Raw genomic sequence first — 22,421 nt, forward strand, 5'->3', positions numbered from 1 at the left:
ATGTCTGCAGCATCCTGCAAAGTGTGTGTGTGTATAGATATAAACACACAAATAAAATAGTCATCTGGTTTCCAAGGGAATTGTTGTACCTGGCTATTTTCTCAGGGGTTACAATGAGTTCAACCCTGGAGCGGCAGCCCTGCAGCATGAAACCTGCCGCTCCATAAAATAGATGCTGCACAGGCTGGGGCAAGGCAAGCATCCATACACTGCTGCCCTTCCAGATGCCTCAGCCGTGCACTGGAGAGATGGGGAAAATGAGGCAAGGTGGAGCCATATGACTTAACCGAGGCTGCAAAACAAATCAGTGGCAGGGTAGGAATAGGTTTCAGAGTAGCAGCCGTGCTAGTCTGTATTTGCAAAAAGAAAAGGAGTACTTGTGGCACCTTAGAGACTGACAAATAGTTATAGGAATAGTTGGCTTGTCATCTCTTCAGGGCAGTGGTTGTCTTTTTGTTCTGTTCGTGCAGTGCTGAGCACAAAGGGAGCTTGCTCCCTTAGCCAGTACCCTGAGGAATGAAGTCCTGGGGAACCCTGACTTCTAGACTCCCCAGCTCTAAGCATTGGCCCATACTCCCAACTAGGAGGTCTGACACCTAGTTCCTTTGCTCTAACCATACTGCTCCTCAGTGTTTTGTTTCATTTCATTATTCCTTGATGGCTGCGGGTCAGCGCCAGCTCTGAAATAGCAGCGTACCCTGGGCAGATGCCAAGTGGAGTTCCCTGCTTTAGCTGCTGGTTAGGACTGGAGCTCCTTCCTTGTTCAGGGCACTGTTTAAACTGCTGCCTAGAAGGAATTAAACGCCCTAGTGACCCCATATCTCCACTCAGCAGGGGCCCGGAGCTGCACTCCTCACCTCCTGCCAGTGCATTGCCTGGGCTGGCTGAATGACATCCAGCCAGTCACCTCCCCTCCAAACCATGCCTGCGGGTGCTTGTGCTCCAGGCTATGCACTTTCCTCTTGGCCTGCCCTGACACCCAGTGCCACGGGGCGCGCGTGACGATCCTCAGTGCGCTAGTTCCCGCTCCTTCTTCGTTCTGCTGCCTGCGGAGGATATCAGTTCCTCCACGGAGCCGTGAGCCTGGCTGCATGGCTGGCCGACACCCCCATCAATGCCTTCTGCAGTGCGAGAGAGACCCTGGCATGTGCCTGGTGCAAGGCACCAAGTTGCTGTCACCTCCAGAACCTGCTTGTCCAGAGCCCTGCGATACTGTCTCCTCCTTGCACTGGACAAGCTGCCCAGCCTTCAGAAGAGGAGGGGGAAGCTGGATGATGGCGGGGCAGGGTGTTCTCTTTAACTGTGGAGGCCTTTCCAACCCTCATCTCTCCTTGTGGCATCAACTGGTTCCTTTTTGCAGCAGTGGGCATTACCCAAGGGTCTCTGCCCCCCTGGGTCTCCCCCGTTAGCTGATCTCCTTTTTCACCCCAGTGCCACATTCCCTTCTTCCCTGGGCCTGGGGGCCAGCCCCCAACCAGGCACAGCTGTTGGCACGACGGGGGTTAAATGCCCTGCACTGTTAATCTCCTCCAGGGAGTGGATTAGTAGGAACCTGGCTGGCTGCTTTCCCTGTTCTTAGAGAGAGACTGAGAACCTCCGTGAGCCAATTTTTTCAGGGGATGACAGAAACCTTCCAATAATTTTGTGTGGGTGGGTCATTTAATGACAGGAGCCTGTGGAGTGAGACGCAATCAGGCAGGTGGCTGGTTGAGGGGAACAGGATGTTACCACACGTCTTGAGATGCAGATATTTTCTGAGCAGTAGTAGCCCTGCGGGGAAATACCCAGCCTTTGGTTAGGACACCGGAGGGGCTACGTGTGCATGCAGTTAATTTCTCCTTACAAGTGCAATGATTTTTAGCTGGAGGATTAGGCCTCTTAAGTGCTGGATGAAGGTGATTAATCTAATCAAGAGGATTTGGGTTCCCAATCCCCATTTATCTGTGTGAGGGCAGCTGTGGGTAGGCCTGACTTCTTGTCTCTCTCAATAATAGCAGGTGCCCTGAGCCCTGAAAGGGATTTTCTTCCTTTTACAGGTGTAATAATTTGTTTTTCCCCATCCCCATTACTCCAGCCCCTGCCCTCTGTTGGGAGTGTAGACTTGGGGTTAGGGTGAGCTGGGTTCTTCTCTCCCTAACTCTGCCACTGAATTGCACTTTGGCAAGTTGCTTCCCCTCTCTGTGCCTCAGTTTCCCCGTCTGATAAATAGGTGCAAAGGGCATCATCTAAGGAGGAGTGGGCCTGTAGATCAGACTGTTGCCCCATCAGGTTAGGTATCGGGCATCATGCTTTGGGGGGAAGGCAGCAGCTCTGCCAGGGAGTTAGGTGCCTTTGAGGATCCGGGCCCAGGGGGCTGTAGTACCCTCCCTCCTGAGCTGGGCTTTATGCAAACCACCCCCTCTCCATGTCCGTGGGGGATTAGCTCCCTCTACCTCTCCTGGATCCTGGAGAGGGGATGGGGCACCAGAGGTTTCGACAGCTTTATGACGAGTGATTTATTTCCCCGTTCACAAACCAAAGGCAGAGTTGCAGCAAAGCACACCGAGGGCTGGCTGGGCAGGACTCTTCCCTCCTGAGCCTTTGCCTAGGGCGTGAGCTAGAGATTTTCTCCGCACTCCCCTTCCAACCCCCCCCGCTGCTCATCAACACGCCCCCCCCCCCTTCACACCCCCTTTTCTCCGCCCCTCCGGCGGGGGGAGCCGTCCTCTGGGAGTGACCCAGCCCTAGCAGACCCCTCCCCGCAGACCGCGGCCAGGAGCCCACCGAGGGGAGAGCGAGCGCCCGGAGCCTGCGGCACGCACCCGGGGCAGGGTTGGTGCCTGGCCGGTGCCAAGCGCACAAGCCCCGCGAGGGGACGCGCCGGAGCCGGTGTCCGCTCAGAGCTGCGGGGAGATGCTGAGGAGGCGGCGGGTCTTCGCCGTGGAGCCGCTCTGGAGCCGAGGTGAGCCCCCGGAGGGGCGGCTGTGGGTGGTAGCCGCGGAAGGGCTGGGGACGCCCTGGGCTCTCCGCTCCCTTTGCGCTCTGGGGCCGGTTCTGCGCCCCCGGGGCTCTCCCGTCCGTGCGCGCAGCTGGCCCCGGCGTTCCTGCGCCGCGGACAGGCGCTGCGATTCCCCTGCCTGCAGCCGAGAGCGGCCCCGGTTCTCCCCCAGACCTTCCCCTCTCCACCGGGCGCTCTCTTCTTCCCCGCGCCTCGCAGGGGGTCTCTGTGTCCCCTTGTGCCTACGCCCAATGCGCCCCGGTGGTAGGGAGTGAGTCTGCTCCTGGGTCCGTGGGGTGGGGGGCTCCCTGCGCCCTGCTGCGGTTCCTGTTTCCCAGACTTTCCCTTGGCCCAAGTCTCCCCCACGACAGGCCCTTGTTTCTGGGCGCCTAAGGGAAGGTTCCTGCTCTGGGTGCCTTGATGGGTGTCCCATTGCTGGGGAGCTCTCTGCTCTGTGTGGGGCCTACAAGCACCCTAGGGCGCTCCCTGCTCCCTAGGGTGTTAGTAGGCTTTGGATTTGTTTGCCATTTGGGCTCTATGCGATCCAAGCCCAGGCAAACAAACTGCCCCAAGGCACAATGCTCCACACTGCAGCTCCTGCCCTTTGAGGGACGGGGCGAAGCGAACTTGCACCGGGATGGGCTTCCTCACTTCTGACCTCCCCAGCACAGGGGACTCCTGGGCTCGTGCCCTTCTGGAAGAGGCTTCCGGAAAGCCAGTAGGTGCCAGTGCCTTCTGTAAGAGCTCCCTTGGAGGGGGGATGGATGTATCTACAGCACACAAACTGTGCTTCCTTCTGCGGTTCACTCCCTCCTGGGGTGCAGGTCTCCAGGGTCATCCCTGACCATGGCTCCGATCAGCGGTTTAGCCCACGGCAGGTGTGGCTCCATTGGGCGAGTGCACTCTCATGCTTCCACTGTGGTTCGGTGGTTCTCAACCTTTTCCATACCAGAATCCCCTGTTAGACAGAAACACGTTGGGGACCCCGCCAGCCAGCCATACAGACAAGGAGTGTAGCTGGGGACCTCTGGAGCAGAAAAGGCACCTGCTCTTTGCACTGACTGGGCTGCTGTTCTTGATACCTGATGTCAAACATGGCCATGTCTGTAGGGCAGCCACTATCCAACCTGCTGGTGAAACCGGTTTTCTGAACCAGTTTAGCTGTGTGCTGGTGTGGACCTGGCTGAGCAGTGGAGACTCAAACCAGCCCCTGTCTGTGGCTTTGTCTGTCCCACCAGGACTGCCGCCCTCCAGTGGAGATCACAACACAGTCCCATGAGGAGCAATAACACTTGTTCTGCTCTGAAATTGAGTCCCAGAACAATTCCAGTGGGGGTTCCAGCAGGGGTCTTGGAGCCAGGATTCCTGGGTTGTGTTCCTGGCTCTTCCAGTGACTTGCTGTTTGACGTGAGGGGTTGGGGGTGTCGGTCAATCTCCCCTCTGAGCCTAGCTCTGAGTTCAGCCCTGCCCTGTTTCACCTGTATTATTTTGAACCCCATTTCCTCTTCCAGACTGGAGAAGGGGACTCCTCAGAGGGGTGGGAAAGACACAGCCGTGCAGGGAATGGGGTTAGGATGCAGGAGAGAGAGAACCGAAAACCATTCACAGCGAGAAGCCAGCAGTGAGTGGGGGCTGTGTACATGCCACGCCTATGTCCAAGTGGAGGTGTGCCATGGACAGCTGGCTCAGCTACATGTTGGAGGAGGCTAGCTGGTTTGGGATTGGTGATGGAACAAGGAGACTTTCAGCTCTGGTTTCTGGGATCAAATCCAGCTCAGATCAATAGTAACCGAAAGCCCCAGTTCAGCTACCAGTAGCCACAGCCGCAGACTAAGGCGAAGAACTGAGCAGGCCGTCCATGCAGGCTGAACTCCCTTGGAAGGGGGTTCCTCTTGGTCAGCACTGAGGTATGTTGGCAGCGTGGACGTGTGGAGAGGGCTTACACACCAGTTACTGGTGCTGTGCCTGTCCTGGGAATAAGGAAGTTGGCAGGGCTGCACTAGCATGAACATTAAATATGAGCATTAAATACACGTGCGCACGAGACAGAGAGGGTAGTAAGAGGCCCCATGTATCTGTTATAATCTGTTCCCTCTGGTCTTTCCTTGTAAAACTACCTTGTGTGTGTACATTCCACCCCACCTTGAAACTGGAGGTGGAGCTAACAGTCCCTGCGGGCTGATGGAAATATTTGGGAATTACTGGAATTGGTATAAAAACGTCCCTGCAAGGTGTGTTTTGGCCATTAGTTGCAAAGTTGTTGTTTAAAGGAAATGGGGAATGCTGCAGATTAAACTGCTGCCTATCTGATTGGGCATTAATCTGCTTGCCAGTCCTACATGCATCTGCCTTTTGGAAGCATGTGCTGTTTAGGTATCTGTCTTATCTTGCTTAAAACCAACAGGCTATTGATACTCTGCAATGTATGGTATGAATGAAATCTTGGTCTCGTGCCGCTTCTGTTTTGGTCAGGATACTTCCTGGAGTGTGAGGCAAATGTGGTCTAGTGGACCGAGCACGAAGCCAGAGTCCAGGAATTCATGAGTTGGTGCGTGACCTTGGGCAAGTTACTTAACCTTTCTAGTATCTCTTTTTTTACATGGGTATGCGCTTAGCTGAGCTGACTCACACCTCCTTGTGAGGCAATTATTGGTGACTGTTCATACATAGCTCTGGCACAGCCAGATGCATCTTCAAAGCAAACTATTGTAGTAGTATGATTAAATACATAAAGAACTAGCTGAGATGCTGTCCTATAATGGGGGGCAAACAATAGATGATGTGGTTGTGTTGGACAGTCTACATCTTGGTCTCCAGACACAAATCCCGTCTTCCCTGCCTGGGAGGATAAATCAGCCCAACGCAGGGCTCTCCGGAAGGGAGAGAGGCCCTCCCATAAGACCAACCCTGCCAGCCACTGAGGTCCCCGAATCTGGGCTCTGACTCATTCTCTCTCCAGCAGGGATGGAAAAGGGCCTTCCATTGGCTGACACAGCTGGTGCCCGACCCATACCATGACATGTGCTTGACCACAGCCAGCTCCTACATTTCACACTTAGGTGTCAATAAAGCTAGGTATCTAAATCAATGTTTAGGGCTTGTCCACATGGGGTGTTGTCCACTTCCAGTATATCCGGAATTAAGCTAATTTGGCATAAATTTGTCCATACATGAAGCTAATCCAGAATAGTTAATCAGATTTAAATTCATACCCTTCCTTCGTCCAGTTTAGCTTTCATGTGTAGACAAACCCTGAGTGATCTAACCCATTTTTCAGACGTTCTGAGCCCCTGCAGTTCTGGAAGATCCAGTCACTTACTCAGGGTCCTAACTGTTGATCTAACTTTGTAGCTTTGTAGATGCTCAAGTTTGAAATGTTGGTGTCTGTGTGGTTGTGTCTTTCCACTTCCTCGGTCCAGATTTAAGATTTGTTCTTAGTTCATAAGAATCGTAAGAGTAATCTTTTGCTTAAGGAAGGAGCTGAAATAAGGGAATTGGGGGAGCTTTGCTTGTTAAAACAACTCTGGCTGTTGTGTGTGGTTAAGGAGAGGTGCGTGAAATAAACTGGTGTCCTAATAGAAGCGCGATCGGGAAAGTATTTTCTAAATGGACAACCTACCCTCAATACTCAATGGCTGAGGGACAATCTTCACTCATTGCTATATTTGCTTTCCACAACCAACTCTCTGTTTTACTTTTCATGAGTGATGTACCCGAATGCTTGGCTGCTAATATCTAAACTGTATTCTTAAATTTATTCACCTACATTTGGTCATTGCTGATTATGCACTGTATGTATCTTATGACTTTAAAAACAAACGTTGTATTTGTGGATAATCTAAGCACTACACCCAGATGTACAGACACTCTTTACTTAACCTGTGTACTGTATTATTTTTTAACTTTGGCTTTAATAAAACTTTTAAATCTGAAATCCATGTGGCTGGTTGGTTGCCCCAAAACCACTCTTGAGCCCTAAACCACCATATTGGCCCATGGCTGGGGTCAGCCGGTGGAAAGGCTTCTTAACGGATAGCTAGATGGTAGTCCATCTGGAGGGCTTCCTCCCATGTGGCACCTGGGGGCATGTGCAACTGCTAGCACTTGTGACTCAAAGCCTAGATCCACCTGTCTGGCCGCGTGGGAATGAAAGCTTGTCTGTCTTGTCTTGGAGGATCTGCTTTCTGGGCCCCTCCCCCTACTTCCTGACACTTTCACACTGGGGGTTTTGGGCACCTGTGATGGGAGGAGATGTGGGACTGCAATCTCCGAGTGAGTCCTGCTGGTTACACTGGGTGCAATTATGTCCGGTATTGCAAGGTGATGGCAGATGCATTCCTGCCTGTGTCTCGCATAGATAAGCAGCTGACCCAACTATCTCACTGCTGGGCCCTCCCCAGGCTATGCAGCATCCATAGATCGGGGAACTGAGCCCAGCCCTGCTGCATAGATAAGTGTAAGCTGTCTTTGGCCTCTAATGTTCCCAGGATGCCAGAGAGGTGGAGAGGGATGGTGTTGGTTTCTAGAAACATTCCCTGCTGGGGGGCAGGCCCAGTGTCTGGGGATCAGGGAAGGGTAATATTGCTTGCTCTGAAGGTGCATGTAATGGTGGCAGAGAGGCCCATCCCAAGCCGTAGTCTCCCCTAGCAGAGACCTGGCCCTGTGGTTGTAAACTGCGTGGGGAACGTCGTCTTGTTTCCCAGCAGAGAGTGGGTGACTTGTATTCTCTGGGCAGTGACTGGAGGCTGGGTCAGGCACTCACTGGAGGAGCTGGCTGCAGTCGAGCGCATGCCGTGGTATGGGTCGGGCATGGCGCTGTGCTGAACCCAGTGTGAGGCATGGGCTGTGTCAGCCAATGGAAGGCCCTTTTCCATCCTTGCCGGAGAGAGAATGAGTCAGAGCCCAGATTCGGGGACCTTAGTGGCTGCCAGGGTTGGTCTTATGGGAGGGCATCCCTCCCTTCCTGAGAGCTCTGCTTTGGGCTGACTTACCCTCGCAGGCAGGGATGACGGGATTTGCCTCCTTGTGGAACCCGTTAACGCTGCTGTGAATTGTGCTAAGACAGAAAATATCGTATTGCCTCTATATAAATCCATGGTACGCCCACACCTTGAATACTGCGTGCAGATGTGGTCGCCCCATCTCAAAAAAGATATATTGGAAAAGGTTCAGAAGAGGGCAACCAAAATGATTAGGGGTATGGAACAGCTTCCGTGTGAGGAGAGATTAATAAGACTGGGAGTTTTTAGCTTGGAAAAGAGGCGACTAAGGGGGGATATGATCGAAGTCTATAAAATCATGAGTGGTATAGAGGAAGTAAATAAGGACATGTTATTTACTCCTTCTCATAAATACAAGAACAAGGGGACACCAAATGAAATTAATAGGTAGCAGGTTTAAAACAAACGCAAGAAAGTATTTTTTTCACGCAGCACACGGTCAACCTCTGGAACTCCTTGCCAGAGGGTGTTGTGAAAGCCAATACTATTACAGGGTTCAAAAGGGAGCTAGATAGCCATTGATGGAGCGATCCTCCATGAATCTATTAGCCAGGATGGGCAGGGATGGTGTCCCTAGCCTCTGTTTGCCAGAAGCTGGGATTGGGTGACAGGGCATGGATCGCTTGATGATAACCTGTCTGTTCGTTCGCTTTGGGGCAGCTGCCATTGGCCACTGTCAGAGGACAGGAGGATACTGGGCTTGATGGACCTTTGGTCTGACCCAGTATGGCCGTTCTTATGTTCTTTCCTCCTGGCCTCCACAGGATGGTGCTGGGCTCTGTGTTGCTGGCAGGTCTGTTCCCTCTGGCTTCTCCGATCAGGCTGGGGTATGTTGTCCCTAGTCGGTATCCCTAATAGCTGTGGGGAGGATGACGTGTGTGTGCTAGTGGTGAGGGAAGTATAGAAACAGGGCTCTTAAATCCTGGTGCCTGCCGACAGCGTGAGGAGTGGGGCAGGGAGACCTGCGTGGAGCTGGGAAGTTATCCCTCCATGCAGCAGGGCTCTGGTGCCCAAATGAAAGCACTACCTGCTGACAGCCCTTGTGCCAGCTCCCTTGCCCAGGCTGGGACACACTTGACCCGCTCATGGAGTGACGTGGTGAGAGTGGCGGTTTCAGCGGAGCCCTGGCTCGCTCAGTGCCGAGGAATGCGGTTTGGGCCTGGCGCCAGGAAGGAGCTGTTTACAAAGCACCTCAGCAATGCGTTGCACAAAGGACCTGGGATCTGGGTCGGGCCCCAGGGGATGTTTCCAGGGAGACTTGGGATGCGCTGGGCTGTCAGATGCAGGCTTGGCAATGGGCTGCAAAAGGCAGATTGAATCCACCCGTGGCGTGTAAGAACTTGAGGTCAAAGGATCCCAGTTCCTAACCCAGCCGCCAGGGGAGGGCTGGGGTCACCGTGTAGAGAGATGGATTCAGCTTCCAGGGAGATGGCGAGTGACCCTCTGAGCTGCCCTTGCAGAAGCTAGATCAGACCTCTGTGTTCTGCGGCCAGGGGCAGGGCAGGATCCGTCCCTGCTGTCCACTCCAGTCACAAATGCCCCAAACACCAGCAGCTCCCATCCCTCTTGGAGAGGGTCCACGTTTCCTGATAATGCTTGTGCCTCTCGGTCACCTCCCCCAGGTATCTGTAGACAGTTACTGTGTCCTCTACCCCTAATGCACACGCCTCCCAGGGCTTCATGGAGGGTTGTGCTCTAGCTTGGAGCTCCCAGGTCAGGGGAAAGGAGCGTGACGCAGGGCAGCTTGGCCGAGTGGCGCATTCAGTCCCTACGCCTGGGTTTCCCTGGGAGGCTGGAAACCCGGGGGATGGGTGGGGGATGGAGGAGGGGGAGCCTTGTGTCTTCACAGTGGCGTGTTTCTCTATATCCAGCAGTCCCAAATTATTCAGGAGAGGGCTGGGACTGGAAGAGCAGGGGGTGCTGCATGGAAGTGCATTGGCGGAGCTGTGCGGGAGGCCCAGAAATGGACTAACGGGGGGGGGGGGGGCGGCATCTGGGGTGCATCAGCAGAGCTGGGACGGGGAGCCCAGAGCTGGAAGATGAGGTGTCTCAGTAAAGCCAGGTGGGAAGAGCAGGGCAGAGCTGGAGTCCGTCGGCAGAGTTGTGGGAGCGCGCCGGGCTGGAATAGCTGGGGAGCCGTGGGCCAGGACTGAGGCACTGGCAAAGCTGTGGGTCAGGATTCGCAGCGTGGGGTGGGGGAGACTTGCACGTGGCTGACCGACTGGTTCTGGGTAGAATGATGCTTTCAGTGAGCGCTAGATTGACACATACCTCGTAAAAGGAGGGGAGGGGAGGAGGACTGCAGTGGCTGGCCCCTGATGTCCCAAGGACTACACAGAGGCACGTGCTTGTCTTTACCCTTTGCACAAACTTCCATGGTGAACTCTCCCGCCCCCCTCCCCCCCATCCTCTCTGCCGCGTTTCTCCCTGAAATGCCCCGCCCACCTGAATCACCGGGAGCTGGGTTGTTCTCCTTGGTATGCACATGGAGCAATAAGGGATAGGCGTGGGGCAGGGAAGAAGGCTGGAGTTGGGGAGGGCTTGCCGGCTGGGCAGGTACCATATTCAAATAGCCACAGGTAAGGAGAAGACAGGGCTGCGGTCCTCTGGAGGAGGGAGAGAGACAGCCTCTCTGACAATGCATCTCTCTTGCCTCGCAGATGGCGCACAGAAGCCCTGGGAGAGCTGCGTGGTGCTAACCTCGGCCAGCATCTACCGCAAGCTGCAGGAAGCCTCTGGAGAGAGCACGGATCCCGCTCCCGAGCCACAGCGGGGCAGCAGAATGAGCGGCGAGCTGGGTTTATGGGACCAGGCCGGGTCACCGACGGAGCCTGGCCTCCCCCACCAGCTGGGCCTCTTCCCGAAGAGCGGGCGGCTCCTCAAGTCGGAGTCGGAGGACTCTGGGGTGGAGATGGCCGGCAACGAGAACTCGCCCTCCACGCCTCTGGGCTCGGAGAGCAGCTTCTCCCTGGACTGTCTTGATGGCTTCCAGCCCTCCACCGCAGACTCTGCTGCCAGCGACCCAGAGGAGGGCTGCCCTGAAGCAGAGGGGCCAGAGGAGCCGGAGCCTCTCCGGGAGCGGGCCTACCTCCGGAACCTGTCGGTCAGCAAGAAGCTGGCCCAGGTGATGCAGCGCTCCGGGAAGCTCCATGCACCCAGCCGCTCTCCCAAGCCGCTCGGCTGGAAGAGCCTGAACCTGGTGGACTTGGAGCTGTTGGCTTCCTACGGCTTGCAGGAGCTGAGCGGTCAAGGTGGGGCTGCAGAGGGGCACAGCCAAGCCCTCTCCGGCCGCCGGAGCCTAGAGGAACAGAGCACTGAGTCCTGTGGGGAGGAAGTGGAGGTGAGTGCCAGGAATGGGCTTCCTTGTGGTTCAACAGGGGCTGGCCAGGGTGGAGAAGAGGGACAACTTTCCCCCTCCTTCCCAAGATCTGTTGCAACTGGACTGACTTCCAGCAGGTGTGGCCTCCTCTCTGGGGCCGAAGGGTTAAGAGACGCCGTGGTTCAGCGTGGAGCGGCGTCCTCATGCCGATGCCCTAGCGTAAAGGTAGCAGCAGCTGAAAACCAGCTCCCTGGGGCCCTGGGCGAGGTGGTCTGGGCGCAGGCACTGCTGTGAGGAAGCCCGCGTGCTCTCTCCCCTGCACTGGGGGCAGGGAAGACGGGATGGCCGTCACCCCCCATCCCTAGCCCATCTTGCCGCAGGGAGGGCGGGGCGGTTTCAGGTAGGGAAACGCTCCACATTTCCATCCCATGACACAAGCACGTGTAAGTGCCTCTGATTAGATTGCGGTGTCATCACGGCTCCTGTGATGACTAAGCCGGGCTGCTCCGAGTGGCGTGGGCAGAAGCTGGGCTGGTTGTCAGTAGAACTGAGCCAATAACCGACTTTCCAGTTTGCTGGCAGTTCGAAGAGTTGGAAAAAACGTAGTTTTGGGTCAAAGGGAGGTTTGGTTTTGATGTCAAGGTTTTTTATTTTTGAAACTAAATGGAAGGAAATTTCAGGAAAAAAAGTCGGTTTGAATCAAGAGACAAGGAGGGGGAGTTAACATCTTTTATTGGGCCAACTTCTGTTGGTGAGAGAGACAAGTTCTGACCTCCGTAGAGCTCGTCTTCAAGCTTGAAAGCTCCTCTCTTGCCCCAACGGAAATTGGTCCAATAAAAAATATTAGCTCCCCCACCTTGCCTGCCGGTGTCTCCCCTGTCCTGGGACCCACGTGGCTTCAGCAACGCAGCAAACAATTTTCAGTTGAATCATTTTGACTTGTTGGTTTGGAATTTTGTGGTCCATCTCCCCATCCGTTGTGTTCCCTGCGGCCCCCTCTCCCACCCCACAAAAAATCACACCCCCCCCACGCCAATTCAGGAAGCTGTCTCGGAGTTGCTGAACCTGCATGCTCCACCAGAAATCAAGTTTTGGCCAGCTGTAGTCATGAGGTTTCACCCGGCTCTGATGTAAGAGTGTCCTGGTGATTCCTGACCTGAGATGCAGTGCCCTCTGGTCACGTGACCTCGGTTCTCTTTGGCATGGGGGCAGTGCCAGCTCCCCCAGGATGGCAGGGCCCTGCAGGGCTAGCCTGTGGGTCATTGAAAGGGAATTTGCTGGGATCCTGTCTGCTCCCGTTGTCCCCCCAGCTGCTTTGCTGATGCACCTGTCCCTCTCCAGAGCACTCATTCCGATGCCATGTGCTGGTCTGTGCAGCGTGGCTTGCTTGGTGCATGCTTGCAATGGCTCGTTAGGGCTATTGCTAGTGAGCTGAGGGATAGAGCTCTTAGGCCTTACATCTGTGCCTGGCTCTGCTGGGTTAGTGGTGGTGTGGGACGAGGCTGGCTGGTCCCATCTCCTCTCACTCCCTCCAGGTGGGTCGGATCCTCCTTTGCCCCTTAGAGGTCCCAGGTTGTCTGTGGGGCCTGCCCACTGGACAGAGCCCTCTGGGGATGCTGTAGTCCCTCGCCCGGCATGTGCTAATAGACAGTGGCATGTTGGGGTCATCCCCTGCACTGACTGCCAGGGTGAGGGGCAGCTTCTACAGGCTAGGTGGGGGTGGCGGTGGGGCCGGGAGCTTGCGGCAGCACTAGAGAGGAAGTTTCGATGCTTGGCCTGAAGCTCTTTATAGCTATTGATAACCCGTAACTCTCCTGGGAGATCCCGTAACTCTGCTACGGATGAGGAAACTGAGGCCCAGAGAGCCAAAGCAACATGCCCAAGGTCTGTGGAAGAGGAATAGAACTTGGGACTCCCGACTCCCAGTCCCTGGCTCTGTCCCCTAGGTGGTGGGGGAGAGTGAATCGCCCGTCAGCAAAGAGCTTAGGAGAGGACGGGAGGAAAATATTTCTGTGGGTGCACAGAAAGGAGTTCCCTCTGCCGTGAGCAGGCAAGGTAGGGCGTTGTGATGTGAAGAGCGGCTTGGCAGGCAGCCCATCGCAGCTGGAGAGGGGCAGGAATGCTGTGGGCGAGGGCCTTCCTCTCCTGAGCCAGGAGCCTTAGCTGTGTAGAGCTGCCACTCAGAGACCCACCCACCCTTGGGCTTCGAGGGGCCAGAGACCACTAGGCCGAGCGGACGAGATCCGGCGTTGCCAGACGGAGCAGCCCTCCTGCCGGAACTCCTCCGTTCTCTTCTCCCCTTCGCTCCGTGGGGTAGCTCTCCGGCCCCCTGCTAAGCAGTTCCCCAGGCAGGAATGGCACCATTCAATGCCTGCCCAGCCTGAGACCCCCCACTTCCAGCAGCTGAGACTATGCAGTGTCTGGGACCAGTGGTTGCCTTCCAGGGGCTGGGCGTCCGGCATGGGGGTTGGGACACAAGGAGGCTGGGTAGATACGGAGAGGCCCATTGTCTCCCTGCAATCCTTTGGACTCGAAGCATAGGATCTGTGGGGGTCATCTGGGCTTCCCTGTCTGGGTTGGTCACTGGCCGGAGCTCTGGCCTGTCACCTGGAGACCCCGGAGCTCAGGGCTGCGGGATCGCTTCCAGGGGTTGGTCCAAGGGCCACAGGCCAATGGCAGGGTACAGGTGCCATGCGGACAGATAGATGCTGGACCCAGTGACCTGAGATGGGATTGCCTGGCTGAGAAGGGCTGTTGGGTGGGGAAAGGGCTGCTGCTTCCCATCGGCATAACAGGGGGCTTGTACTCCCAGCTGGTGTGGCAGCAGGCAGGGCACTGCTGTGAGGGAAGTTCACAACCTCCCCAGCCAGCAAAGGAGGGCAGTGACCTGAGGGAATGTAACCTTCATTCGGCCCCAACCCCAATTACACAGTGACGTGTTTAACCACCCTCTGAACGCAACCTGTCCTCTGCTGCGATGTGTCCGTCCATGGCTCTGTCCCTCCCCGGTGCAGTGCATCTGTCTGCTGATCCGTGCCTCCCTGCTGGGAAGGGGGAGGAGGTGTAGGGCTTGGGTGTCCCTGTAGGTCCCGGAGCGATGAAGCTGGCTGAGTCCAGCCCCTGCAGCTTTGGTGCCTTGCTTGCTCTTAGAACTGAATGAGCCCTGAGCCCCACCTCCTCTTGGATTGTCCCTGGCATAGATCCGATTCGCCCCCACCCCAAAAAACAAAACAAAAAAACCCAACAAACAACCCACTCTGCCTGTGTGAGCAGCGGGATGGAGCCAGCCTGCATCAGGCATAATTGGAGATGCCCTAGTTTCATAATCTGGTTTAAACCCCTTAAGCTGCTGCTATCTCTCTAGCTACCTCTCCAGAGTGTGTGGGGTTGGGGAAGTGCCAGCAGTCGGGGGGCTACAGAGGCTGGATGTGGGGGAGGAGGAAATCTGGCCCCCCTCTCCCCCCACAGGACTCCTGCAAATCCAGATCTCCAGCTAGGAGCTTCACTCTGCCTCGGCCCACCCCTCAAGGGTGTGGCGTGGCGTGTTCACAGCACAGACCTTGACGCTAACACGGCGGGAGAGGCTGGAGGTGGCTGCATAAGCAATTCGCATTGGTGCGGTTCCTGGGGAGGCCAGTGTGGGATCTGGGAGCCAGGAACTGATGCAGGGGGTAATTGCAGTCTGAACACAGCCGCTGTTGGGAAGGATCTGATCTGTCCCGTCCGGGTCCCACCATGGAGATCGTCCCCAGCTGTGTGTTTCCAGTGAGCTCCCCCTGGGATGGGTCCCCCTGTAGTGAATAGCCCCTCCATGGACCTCTCCCCAGGATACTGCATTTGTTTTTGGACACCTTGACCCCTTGCAAGACGTTGACAAACTTGGGAGGAGCAACAAGTGCTGCCCTGGCTGGAGCAACTGAGAGCTGCAGGTCGTGCCCTGTCCCCCACGCTGCTCCGTGTCCGTGCCTGATGCTCTGTGCTGTGTGATCCCCCAGGTGCGGAGAGACCCCTCTTTAACCCTGCCGGGCCAGGGCCTGCGCTACCTGGAGCACGTCTGCCTGATGCTGGAGAAGATTGCCCAACTGCAGCAGGCCAACCTGCAGCTCCAGCAGCAGCAGAAGGCGATGGAGAGCCGGCTGTGGGGCCAGCAGGCTGAGAACGTAAGGCTGGCTGTGCGGGGGGCACAGGGAGATGAGTGTGGCTGGGAACCAGGGTGGGAGTGCAGTGGCCAGGTCTTTCCATTCCTTAAGGAAGGAGGAAGGGAGGATGCAGCTGCTTGTCCAGTTGTGCAGCACCCCTTTCTGGGGGATACACCTTGCAGTGTGATCCCCTTGGAGGAAGGTGGGGTGTGTGTGTGTGTGGGGGGGTCCTCTGTCCTCTTAGATCTCCAGCCATGGTGGGGCTTCCTTAGATACTCTTGAGTTGCTGGGGGGAGATGGAAGGGGAAGGTGGGTCTTCCCTGGGCTCTGGGATTCCTCTCGCCATGAGGGTGGGAATGACTAGGGGTCTCCCCACCCCAGTCCCCGCAGTAGCTTGTTTCACTCCATGCATCCTCTCTCCCTGGCAGGCGGTGCCCTCTGAGGAGAGGCCATGCAGAGCCCCAGAAGAGCGGGGGCTGTCCGAGCCGGACCCAGCACCTGAGAGCAGGGCGGAGGTGGAAATGCAGGAGGAGGATTTGCCTCTGGACTCTTGGAGGCCCCACCACTTCAGGGCGCGCTCGGTCTCAGACACTGGGGTGCTCCAGGACCTGACCAGGAGCTCAGGTGAGTGAGCCTGGCTCGAGTAGCAGCCCCAAGGCCCAATCCCTTCTCCTGCATGTCCTGGCGGCTAGGAGCTCCTGACTTGTGCCAGAGTAGGAGGGTGGGGCAGAAGAACCCTGCCTCTCCCTGCACCCCCAAAATTAATGAGACCCATGCTGGGCAAATCGAATGTCCTCGCTGGGGTGGCTCATTCCTTAGGGAAGGGGAAAGGGCTGCTGCTAAGAATTTCTCCACCCTCCCGTGAATATGCCCCCACCCACCCACCCACCCATGCTTTCCAATCTGGCAGGAGCTCCCTCGGATTCCCCACTAGCCAGTTTTCTCCCTGTAGAGCAATGCCCCGTGCCCCCTTGGGGCTGGGTGTGCTGTCCCCGCTAGCCTGGGGAGAGCGAGATCCCTGACCAGGAAGTCTGTCTGTCTCCCATCCCCCCCAGGCAAATGCCAAGCACAGGGTCTCTGGCATTAAAAAGGCCTGGGCTCTGAAATTAAGCTTGAGGAATGATGACTGAGGCTTTTCCCAGGTGGGTGTGCAACTCTGAGACCATTCAAGCAGGGAGTACTGACCCCAGGACTGGCCCTGGTGCTAGATGGCCTGAGTTCTCTCCGTGGGGCCGCATCTGGGCTGGTTGCTTTAACTCAGCGGATAATGGATGCCGATGCTGTCTCTTCCCTGCAGAGAACGAGCCGGTCTGCTCCAGGAAGACGGCAATGCACTGCGTCAGCTCACCCACCCTGCTGGATCAGCCGGACTCGGGAGCCCATACTCTACCGCCAAACATGAGACCCAGGGTAGGTTTAATGCCCTGTAGAGCAGGGACTGGGGGGAGAGGAGGGAGAAAAGAAGGATCCCCTACGAACTCCATGTGAATCCTCCTGATGCTGAGAAGACCCTGTAAGTGCATCTACTTCTGGTGCCCTTCTTTGCCTGTGCTGGGCCAGCACTTGCCCAGTGTCTCTAACTCTGTTTGCCAGAGGCTGGGAATGGGCTACAGGGGATGGATCACTTGATGATTCCCTGTTCTGTTCATTCCCTCTGGGGCACCTGGCATTGGCCACTGTCGGAAGACGACACTGGGCTAGATGGACCTTTGGTCTGACCCAGCATGGCCGTTCTTATGTTCTGTCTCTCCGGGTGCCGCCTGCTAAGCTGTTCCGCAGGTGAGAGTAGCGCTGTGCAATGCCCGCCCAGCCTGAGACACCCCCCCGCCCTGCCCCTGCTTCCAGCAGCTGCAGGAGAAGCGGCTTTTTGGAAGTGCTTCCTGACAGCCAGCAGCTGAGACACTTGGTTCCCCATCCCCACCGCTCTACCCTGGGGAGGAGTTTGGGGTTCCTATGCCTCTACCAGAGGGAAAGCCCTTCTTTCTGCCCTGTCCATGTCTCCCGGGGGGAGGGTTATCCCTGAGAACGAGGACTGGGTGTTCGGGTGCCAGGACTCTGGCTCGCCCCTACATGGCAGGAGAAGCCGCTGCCCTCGCTCCTGCCTTCCTTCACCGCTGCCGTCTCTCTCCCTCTCAGAACGACCGCTCGCACTGGGGGAAAGTCAAAGTGCTGATCAACAGGATCACCAGGAAATCCATCCGGGCCAGCGAGCCCTCCCCGTTCGGGGAGTCGGCCGTCGACAGCAGACACTGTCGGTAAGGCTGCCCCAGCCTAGAGACTGAGTGGGGAAGAGAAGGCGGATCCTTGTGAACAGACTGCTGGGAAAGCCCTGCAGGCCTTCACCCCAGCATGGGTACAGCCTGGGCAGGCTCCCCCTGGTGCCGCCCAGCCATCCTGGAGGGAGCCCAAGTGCGGGGAGGGGGGCAGTCTCCATGGCCCACTTGATCCTTGGCCTCTCTGCTGAGGATGCCAACAAGGGTCCCAGGTTGTCCCGTCTGTGATGCACGTCCCAGGTTGTCCCGTCTGTGATCAGAATTTACAGATTCTAAGGCCAGAAGGGACCATTCTGATACCAGTCTGACCGCCGGCCTAGCTCAGACCAGAGAAGGTCCCCAGAATAATCCCTAGAGAAAATCTCTTTTAAAAAAAAATCCAATCTTGATTGGAGAAGTGTCAGTGCTGGAGAATCCACCACGGCCCTTGGTTAGTTGTTCCAACGGTTAATTACCCGCAAGGTTAAAAACATACCCCTGATTTTCGGTCGGAATTTGTCTAGTTCCAACTTCCTCTGCTGGATGTCAAGAGCCCAGTATTAAATATTTGTTCCCCATGTTGGTACTTAGACTGTGATCACGCCACCCCTTCATGTGCTCTTTAAGCGAAATGCATGGAGCTCCCTGAGTCCAAGGCTAGAAGGCAGGCTTTCTCATCCTTTAGTTGTTCTCGGCTCTTCTCCGTACCCTTTCCAATTTACCAACATCCTTCTTGTGGGCGGGTGGCCCCTAGAACTTGTTTCACCCAGGCCACCAAGCCATCAGCAGGTGGGAGATCCCTCCTTGGGCACCAGCACCCCAGGACCTAGGGATGGGAGGCCCCATGTGCCTTTCCCCCCCAGGAGCGCCCCCCTCCTGAGAGGCCAGTATATGCTGCCTCTCCCTCCAGAAACCCTGTACTGGGCAAGTGCCAGCAACTGGGACCCCAGGAGCAGCAGCAGCTGCCTGGCAGAAGGAGAAATGCATAGGGCGTTCGTGGTCTGGGGTAACTGGGTGTGATCCGAGTCCAGGGGGAAAAGGAAGTGAAATCACTGCCCCCTAGTGGTGCAGTGCCTCCCAAACCATCTGCCCTGGGAAGGGCAATGCAGCTGTCTCTCTGCAATGGGGGCTGAGGGAGAACTGAAGGGGATAGCTGTTTCTCCCTGCCCCGTGCCTCTTCTGGCTTGTGACTGGGTGGCAATGGATGGGCTGGGATCCACAGGGCCGTGGGTGTAGTTTGCTGGCTGACGTGGGATTTGACAGGGGAGCATGTGCCCCGGCACGGGCGTATGGTGTCCCCAGCCTGATGTATTCCATCCCCTGCTCTTCCCTGGCAGTCTGGACGCTTCACTGGAGAAACACGGCTCCCATCCCAGGAGGAGCTTCCTGCCAGCGCTGGGGGTGAAGAAACACCGCTCGAAAACCCTCTCTGTGCGCTGAGCGCCCCGAGGCCGCGGGAGCCTCTTGGAGACAGGAAGGATTTAAAGCTGCTGAGACTTCCCTGCCGTGAGCGGGGGAGCAGTACACACTCTCCACGAAGGGTCCCCTTCATCCCCCTGCCCCCTCGACGCTGGGTTGGATTTCCCAGTCTCGTCCGCTTCGATGAGGTTGACGGGATTTCTCGCTCTTCGGTGGAAAAAGGAGGGCAGCGAAGGGCGGGTGTTGCTCTGTCTTCTGTTCCTGTGGAGCTGTGACGTAGAAGCCAAGCAACTGCGGATCAAGCCTGCATAGACATCTGAACGCTGGGGTGCACGCTCTCCCTACTAACCCCTCATGGTGGGCATGCTTAGGAGGCCCATTCCTCCATTGAGGCAGGTCCTCAAGGAAGCTGGGTGAGCCCCAGAAGGCCTCTGGTGTCTGTTTACACACACACACTCTCACTCTCTTGCCCAGCATCTCCCCCGGGTATGTTTGTCTTTAGCAGGCTGGTTCTGAAATCTTGCTACTTCCTAGCTTGCAGCCTGCTGCTGCAGATGCTAGGAGGCGCTCCCGCTGCACTGCTCGCTGACTCTCTTCCACCACCTTCATCCTCCTGTGACTGCAGGCAGCTCCAAGGCTGCTCTTGGTATCTGGGTCTCAATGGTGGGCAACAAGGAGCATTGACCACCGGGCCGCTCTCCCGCAGACCTTAACTGAACTACGGGGCTGACCTGTGTGCAACTGGAAGTTTCCCTTCCTCCTCAGGGGATGTCCATCCAAACTCCCGTTCTGTTCAGCCCCCGTGCGTCGGCTCGGATTCCAGCGCTGGGGTCTCTGCACTGCAGTGAGAAATCCCCGGCATTGTCAAATGTGAACGAACTCCTCTGACTGCTTAGTGGACCACTACTTGCACCTGGTCAATTTGTAAATGCACCAGTGTATTTGTATGTAATGTGTTTATATGGTCTGATGGAGAGAGGTGCTTATGGAGGCTGATGGATTCTTAGACACTTAACAAAAATAAATTCCCACTGAGTTTTGCATCCTGATCGGTAAAGCGAGAGGTGGGGGCATCCTTCTCACGCTCCCATGCTACTGGGCAGTCGGTTGGCCAATGGGGGGAGTCTGTGTGTGCAGGGCCTTTCTGCGTGATAGGACTCAGGAGTACGTGCGCCGTCCTGGCAGCTTGTTGGTATCTGTCTCCCATGCAGGAGTCCCAGGATCCTCCCCTCTCACGCTCTGGCCTGTCCATATTGTGGCGATAACAGCTCGGCCTGAGAGACCAGTGCAGCATGAAGTGCCACGTGCTGCTAGTCCGGCCGAGCCAGCCCCTCTTCTTGGGTAAGGGGAGAATTGGTCACCCAGGGTCACCCTCATGAAGGCTTCGTGATCTAGCCATGCTCTGGCTGCAGAGGAGTCTGCGTGGGAGCGGCACTGGGGACAAATCGGCAGTGTAGCGCAGTAGGGAGTAACACGTAGTGGAAAGGTAACCCTCTCCCCACCAACAGAGGTGAGCTAAAGAGCCAGGCTCCATGGAGGACATTACTCAGGCGTCTCTTCAGAGGTGATGACTAGTGCATGGAGCAGAACTGCAGAGGAATTGAGAGAAGATGCAACTGTGACCGTGGTCTTAATGCTGAATGCCCACGTCGTCCAGGATCCAAGGATGTTGGGTACCTGGAGTAGGGTCATCCCCAGCACTGCCTCCTGCCCTGTACGTTCCTGTTGTTGCTTCTGTCGCCTACCCACTCCCCTTTAGCATCACTGATACCTGTAACTCCTGGTACTTAGCATTTATAGAGCACTTACCAGTGCTTTTCAGACATAAGAGCGGCCATACTGGGTCAGACCAAAGGTCCATCTAGCCCAGTATCTTGTCTTCCGACAGTGGCCAATGTCGGGTGCCCCAGAGGGAATGAACAGAACAGGGAATCATCAAGCGATCCATCCCCTGTAGCCCATTCCCAGCTTCTGGCAAACAGAGGCTAGGGACACCATCCCTGCCCATCCTGGCTAATAGCCATTGATGGACCTACCCTCCATGAACTTATCTAGTTCTTTTTTTAACCGTGTTATAGTCTTGGCCTTCACAACATCCTCTGGCAATGAGTTCCACGGGTTGACTGTGTTGTGTGAAAAAATACTTCCTTTTGTTTGTTTTAAACCCCCTGCCTATTACTTTCATTTGGTGGCCCCTAGTTCTTGTGTTTTGAGGAATAAATAACACACTTACCAGTCATGATTTTTATAGACCTCTATCATATCCCCCCTTAGCCATCTCTTTTCCAAGATGAAAAGTCCCAGTCTTATTAATCTCTCCTCATACGGAAGCTGTTTCCATACCCCTAATCATTTTTGTTGCCCTTTTCTGAACCTTTTCCAAGTCCAATATATCTTTTTTGAGATGGGGCAACCACATCTGCGTGCAGTATTCCGGATGTGGGCGTACCGTGGATTTATATAGAAGCGATATGATATTTTCTGTCTGATCTATCCCTTTCTTAATGATTCCCAACATTCTGTTGCTTTTTTGACTGCCGCTGCGCACTGAGCAGTTGTTTTCAGAGAACTATCCACAATGACTCCTATTGAGTGGTAAAAGCTAATTTAGATCCCATCATTTTATATGTATAGTGAATGATGAAGCCTCCTGATCCACTGGCCTGTACAAAAGTAACTGTAGCTGAGAGGCAGAGCAGAGAAGTGATAGAATGGAGACAGTGAAAATGGAATTTGGTTCTTGTGCTCACATGAGATACATCTACAGCAACTGCTTGTGTGTGTGGACAGACCTACTATTTAAGGAGTCTGTTGGGCTGTATGGACAGGGCAGAGACGAGGGGTTAACCCTCTTCCAGCCTCAGGAAAGGTCACAGCTTCCTCAAGTGCAGGGATCTGTAAGGTAGCTGAGCCAAGCCATGTGTGGGGAAATTAACGAATCCTATTTTCCCAGCATGAGCCCAGGGGAGGTGGGAGAGTGGGGTGGAAGGTTCTTTTAATTTTTTTTAATTTTTGGGTTTTTTTGAGACAAAGACCTGGTTGGATTTGGGCCCTGTGTAAGAGCAGCCATTTTTCTACCCTGTTTTTCAATAATCAGTACTATGCAGTCGTGAAAACTCTGCCTACCCGCTGCTCTGACAGGCTTGTCTAAGGCTTGCGTCTGCATTAAAGCTTAGCCGCCACTTCCAAAGTGAGCTAGGCCTACATCTGTAAGGAGCCTGGCTAGCTAGCATGTGCTGCATTTGGATAGAAGTGGCGCTGTTATCAGTTATGCTTTCTACTGAGGAACTGGGCTAGGGGCAAAGGGGAGAACCT

At 55.6% G+C, this 22,421-nt stretch overlaps 2 protein-coding genes across 2 annotated transcripts in view; one reads left to right on the top strand and one right to left on the bottom strand.

Annotated features, from left to right (window-relative positions):
• Positions 1-1,531: 1,531 nt before the first annotated feature.
• C26H8orf58 (chromosome 26 C8orf58 homolog) lies at positions 1,532-20,155 on the top strand. Its single transcript, XM_037886483.2, has 7 exons — positions 1,532-2,941; positions 10,638-11,317; positions 15,292-15,456; positions 15,864-16,059; positions 16,733-16,845; positions 17,572-17,690; positions 19,025-20,155. Exons 1-7 carry the CDS (start codon positions 2,893-2,895, stop codon positions 19,125-19,127), a joined length of 1,425 nt encoding a protein of 474 aa, XP_037742411.1. The 5' UTR covers positions 1,532-2,892; the 3' UTR covers positions 19,128-20,155.
• A 1,789-nt stretch (positions 20,156-21,944) lies between these two features.
• Positions 21,945-22,421, bottom strand: part of BIN3 (bridging integrator 3) — a 64,172-nt gene continuing 63,695 nt past the window's right edge. The window contains exon 11 of the mRNA XM_043536174.1: positions 21,945-21,957. The gene's annotated coding sequence lies outside the window, so the exon portion shown is untranslated. The remainder of the gene's footprint in view (positions 21,958-22,421) is intronic.

Source organism: Chelonia mydas, chromosome 26 (assembly GCF_015237465.2).
Source record: "Chelonia mydas isolate rCheMyd1 chromosome 26, rCheMyd1.pri.v2, whole genome shotgun sequence".
NCBI lineage: Eukaryota > Metazoa > Chordata > Testudines > Cheloniidae > Chelonia > Chelonia mydas.